The sequence below is a fragment of the Calidris pugnax genome, unplaced genomic scaffold, assembly GCF_001431845.1.
Source record: "Calidris pugnax isolate Ruff unplaced genomic scaffold, ASM143184v1 scaffold225, whole genome shotgun sequence".
NCBI lineage: Eukaryota > Metazoa > Chordata > Aves > Charadriiformes > Scolopacidae > Calidris > Calidris pugnax.
This window is the reverse complement of record NW_015091072.1, coordinates 2,009,927-2,015,216: the sequence shown is the minus strand read 5'-3', so window position 1 is coordinate 2,015,216 and position 5,290 is coordinate 2,009,927. Positions and strand designations below refer to the sequence as shown.

At 44.7% G+C, this 5,290-nt stretch overlaps 1 protein-coding gene across 1 annotated transcript; it reads left to right on the top strand.

Moving 5' to 3' along the window:
* The first annotated feature begins 2,655 nt into the window (after nt 1-2,655).
* FAM46C (family with sequence similarity 46 member C) lies at nt 2,656-4,836 on the top strand. Its single transcript, XM_014957293.1, has one exon. The coding sequence runs from the start codon at nt 2,678-2,680 to the stop codon at nt 3,848-3,850; it is 1,173 nt and encodes a 390-aa protein (XP_014812779.1). The 5' UTR covers nt 2,656-2,677; the 3' UTR covers nt 3,851-4,836.
* The last annotated feature ends 454 nt before the right edge of the window (nt 4,837-5,290 follow it).

Sequence of the window (5,290 nt, the reverse complement as noted above, 5' to 3'; positions counted from 1 at the left end):
GGTTCGGGACCGGGGGGGGGGAAGGCAGGGTCCGGGTGGGATCCCTTACGGGAGGAATCCCTTACGGGAGGAATCTCCTTGAGACGAGCCCTTGGTAACGCTTTGTGGGTTTTTTAAGTAGTTGTTGTTGTTTAAAACGGTTTAGCGGCAGTTTCGCTCTGTGGTACGGGGTGTGTGTTTGCCCCTCACGGTAAAGGGCCGCTCCGCTCTCCTCTTAAGAGGGGGGAAAAAGTCTCGTCAAAGGAAGGCGAAGCTCCCCGCCGGGGCTTGGAGGGGGCTTGTGGCACCGCGGGGGTGCTGCCGGTACGGCCAACGGAACCCCTTCAGGTGTCGGGTCAGGGTGTGTGCTCTGGGAGGGAAACCTGCTGCCGGAGCCTTGTACCTCATCGTGAGGAAGGTGAAGGTTGTCCTCACCCCTTCTGCCTCTAACCTCGAGGTTTGCATCCAAGTAGAAGTGACAAGGCTCTTTTCCCTCTTGATATTTAAAATCGGTAGTGCCTTGTCTCTTTTTCTCCCTGTGGAAGTCAGCATCTTCAGGTGTAAGACCTTCTGGTGGTGTGGAGAATGTTGGCAGTGATACAAGAGGCACACCGACTGCCAGTATCCCAAGTATGTTGAAGTCGCTAGGATCTAGTTGTCCCTAGTAGGAGTCTTGCAGAGTAGGCAAACACGGGTGTGATGTGCGGGTGGGAGGCTTCATATGGCATTAAACTCTCCTCCACCCTGGAAATGAAATACTTAGTTAACTCTCTGCAAGGGCAGCAATGTGTGGTGTTCTCCCAGGTGAGACTCACCAAGCAGAACCAAGTGTGTGGGGTGGGAAGCATTGCTCCCCAGTCCTTCCTGGTGGCTGGGTGGGCTGCACATGTTGGCTTAGCTGCTGGGAAGGCTACATATGGGAAGGAGGAGAGGGAATGCTGGCAGAGGTAGCAGCTGGAAGCTCTTGCACCTTAAGCTAGAAGTCACAGAGCATTCTTGTGTCCTTTGGTGATCTGAAGGATTTAATGGAAATACAGTGGCTTTAAGATGAAAAAGTACTTAAATGTATTTGAAGTGCCTGAGGGCGACTGCTGGCAGGCTTGATACCTCTGGGTTTATGCTGTATTGCAGCCTTAATGACTGAGTTTGAAGAACCCTTTGATTTGTCCTGGACTAATTGTCTTGCGAATAACAGGCTTGTTTTGTGCCTGCTGGAGCTGATGTGGCCCACAGCAGCAGAGCCTGTAACGCAGCAGCTCCTGCATAAGGGTAGAAGTTGCTTCCCCAGGAGCACTTTTACCTTACTGTATATTTGATCTAGGATTTGACTGTCCTCTGTAGAGGAGGTGACAGGTCAAATGCACTAAAAGCTGGAAGAGCATGGGCATGAAATGACACTAAATAAGCTGCTTTTTGAATCTTAATTAAAAAATGTTCCATGCACTATGTTGATGCATGTTAGGAAACGGAATCTTTAAAAGATTCCTGATAGGCAAGAGTTAATTACCTTAAGTCTGCCTAGTCTGACCTTGGCAGCTGCAGCCTTCACAAATACTTGGGGCAGAAGAAGGTGAATCCTCAATTAGTCTGTAGCTGTCAGGAAGCACCTGGCCACAATAGAAACCTGGAACACTTAAAAAGAGAGAAGTGTATTAATACCACTTGGAGTTGCGTGACTGTAGAACATATGTAAGTATCTGCATACTTCAAAACACAAGCCACTTAAGCACAAGAGAATGATCTGGTTAACTGTGACAAGACTCCTTTAAAGAAGTGCAGAGGTTCAAATGAGGCTATGAGCAAGTCTGGTCAGTGAGGTTCTTATGTCCTAAGTGTTAAAGCTTAATGATAACATGATGTGTGCCTTAACCCCATCTGAGTGTATGCCAGCTCTTATGAGCTTGCTTGTTCTCCACAAATGAGCAGAAGGTTGGGACAAGCATGACTATTTCCAAAAAGGTAGTTTGACTATGCAGTGTGTCTGAAGAGTAAAGAGTTGCTTATGAATATGGGAGCACAAATTGAATAGGTGTGTTACCTGACTTTGTGGCTGAAATTCTGTCCGGGATGCTGAAGTGCTGTAGCTTTTTGCAGGAGCAAGGTGTTCTTGGCCCTTAACCTATGAATAGTAGATCCTGGATGGTTAAGAAAGGAAAGACTTTTTATGAAAAGGAAGAAATCTTATGTCTCTGGCATAATTAATGTGTTTTCTGTGGGTTGGATTTCTAAGCCCTGAAGCTAACACCTGAGTCTTCCACTGGTGTGCTCGTTGGAGAGAGCAGTTTGATCTTTATGTATAATGAAACAAGTTCAAAGTTTAAACTTTGGAAGTGCTTTGCACTTCTGGCTCCTCTGGCTTCATCTGGTGTTGCAGATGATCTTAAATCTAGGTAAAGCTTCTGTGTCATCTTCACTGATAATTTCCCTTTGACACAAACTGCTTTGAAGTACGTAGCTCAACCTCACCAAAAACTGTTTTGTGCCTGAACCAGTAGAGAAGCTGAGTATCACTTCAGGTGAATGGCTCGCTAATAATCATTAGTACATAGAATTAATTCTTCCTGGTTTCTGTCTGTATGTGTGAACAGAAAAGCAAAGCATGGGATATCTAGGAAGCATAAACAGAAAGTTTGACTTGTGTTTTGTTTTTTTTAAATTCCATCTCCCTGCAGTTTCTTTGGAGAAGAAAAGCCTTAAGATGGCAGGCAAGGGAAGTAACACAGACTGCATGTCATGCAGTGTACTGAACTGGGAGCAGGTCAGCCGTCTGCATGAGGTTCTTACAGAGGTGGTTCCGATCCATGGACGAGGTAACTTCCCGACGCTGAAGATAACTCTGAAGGACATTGTTCAAACCGTTCGGAACAGGCTGAGTGAAGCAGGCATTGTGGTACATGATGTCCGTCTGAATGGCTCTGCAGCTGGTCATGTCCTGGTAAAGGATAATGGGCTGGGATGCAAAGACTTGGATCTCATTTTTCAAGTTTCTCTTCCAAGTGAGGCGGAGTTTCAGTTAGTTCGAGATGTGGTGTTGCGATCCCTCTTGAATTTCTTGCCAGAAGGAGTAAGCAAGCTAAAAATCAGTCCAGTAACACTGAAGGAAGCCTACATCCAGAAGCTAGTCAAAGTGTACACGGAGTCTGACCGCTGGAGCTTGATATCACTTTCCAACAAACATGGCAGGAACGTGGAGCTGAAGTTTGTAGACTGTATAAGGCGACAGTTTGAGTTCAGTGTGGACTCTTTCCAAATCATACTGGATTCCCTGCTCTTTTACTATGACTACTCAGAAACCCCCATGTCAGAGCACTTCCATCCAACTGTGATCGGGGAGAGCATGTATGGAGACTTTGAAGCAGCTTTTGATCACCTCCAGAACAAGCTGATAGCTACCAAAAATCCTGAAGAGATCCGAGGTGGTGGGCTTCTGAAGTATAGTAACCTCTTAGTACGAGACTTCAGGCCCATGGATAAGGATGAGATCAAAACATTAGAGCGCTACATGTGCTCCCGATTCTTCATAGACTTCCCAGATATCCTGGATCAGCAGCGCAAACTAGAGACCTACCTCCAGAACCACTTCTCCAAAGAAGAAAGGAGCAAATATGACTACCTCATGATTCTGCGCAGGGTGGTGAATGAGAGCACAGTCTGTCTCATGGGACACGAGCGAAGACAGACTCTCAACTTGATTTCTCTGTTAGCACTCAAAGTGCTGGCAGAACAAAACATCATCCCTAATGCCACTACTGTCACTTGTTACTACCAGCCAGCACCTTACGTTAGTGATGTAAACTTCAGCAACTACTATCTTGCAAATGCTCCTGTGCCGTACAGCCAGTCCTACCCCACTTGGTTGCCTTGCAATTGACTGTTTCACTTAAGCTTTCTTGAGTGGAGGCTACTGAAGGCCAAGTTGCTGAGTGTATATAGACAAGAAATAACTGTCAGTTGGAGGTTTTCTAATGGAAACATGACTGCGTCGGACTGTCCATTTCCTGGTGTGCTGTAGGAATATGCAACCAGGTGACCTGCTATGAACCTTTCAGTATACCCCTACAAATGCCAAGAAGCCTTATTATCTCTTCGTTAGGAGAAGAGAACCAGCAGCTGAATGTTCAGAGGAGTAATTACAAAACTCTGTACTAGTTCTGGAAGTGGCTATTAACATGTGATCTAAGTGGAGTATTTGGTAAAGTGGGTTTGTTAATGGAGGAAAGACTGTAAAATGTCTTGAGCAGGGCAGAAGCCACTCCTGGAATAGCAGCAAAACTCTTTCTGTTGCCTAACCTCATTACTCTACGCTTCCTCAGTTGAATTTCTGGTCAACTTTCTATTGAACTAATTGTATAAGTGTGGGCTCGTGTTGTGCTTGGGCTGCTTTTACTTTCTGGCTGTGGAGAACTGGTAATTGTATGGATACTGTCTATCTTGTAGAGGGCCTAAATGTTATTTCCTGTAGTACTAGGGATATATGCCTCAAGTTCAAGACTAATTTATTGCAAGTTGAAGATGGATTAGTAAGTCTATCTCTAAAGCATAAGCTGGCTAAGTTTTTCTTGAATACAAAAATTTGGAAGGTGGCATCTCTAAACATGCACCAAGACACAATCTAAAACTTGCTAATGTGAGAAGTTCTTGAAATGAGGAATTGGAGCCTTAAATAGAATTGGAACCACAGTTTGGTTAGTTAGGATGGAAAAATACTGTTGAGTCCAGGCTTAAGATAAAGCCTTTCTGACTACATCTTTCAAAACAATTTTTGGCACAGTTGGGAAGTAGCACAACTCTTAACACTGAGGTTTGGCCCAACTTTCTTCCTCACAGGTCCACAGCAAGCAAAGGAAAAAAAAAAAAGGCACCAAACAGAAAAATCCCTAAAAACACAAACCACTAAGTTGCAGGATGTCCTAAAGTGCCTCCTAAAATGAATTTCTTCTTGTACAACTTCAGGCAGGTCCTGAAGGCTTGCCTATCTGTCACCACTTAAGGGTTAGCTTACTGGTTTATCACTATCACCTGGTCACTGTATAAGATCATATTTTGAGTGGTTAGAGTCAAATTCTTCCTCTTTACTGTCTTAACCTGCACCTGAAGAGGTATATAAACCCTAAGCAGATCTTTCCATGAGGCTGTATGTGGTAAAAGTCTGTTGCTGTTTTCAGAATAGTCTCTGGAAGAGTATGTACTCCCTTGGAGGTGTGGGGGGCTGACCTTCTGAAAGTGTATGTGCTGAACTTGCTGCTTTGAAACTCGTGTGCTTTATAAGGAAGGTTAAAAATTCCCCAGTTATGTATATAGTGGTATTAGA

What these genes read in the sequence shown, in the direction of transcription:
- FAM46C (XM_014957293.1), top strand. Translation starts at nt 2,678, where the DNA reads ATGGCAGGCAAGGGAAGTAACACAGACTGCATGTCATGCAGTGTACTG.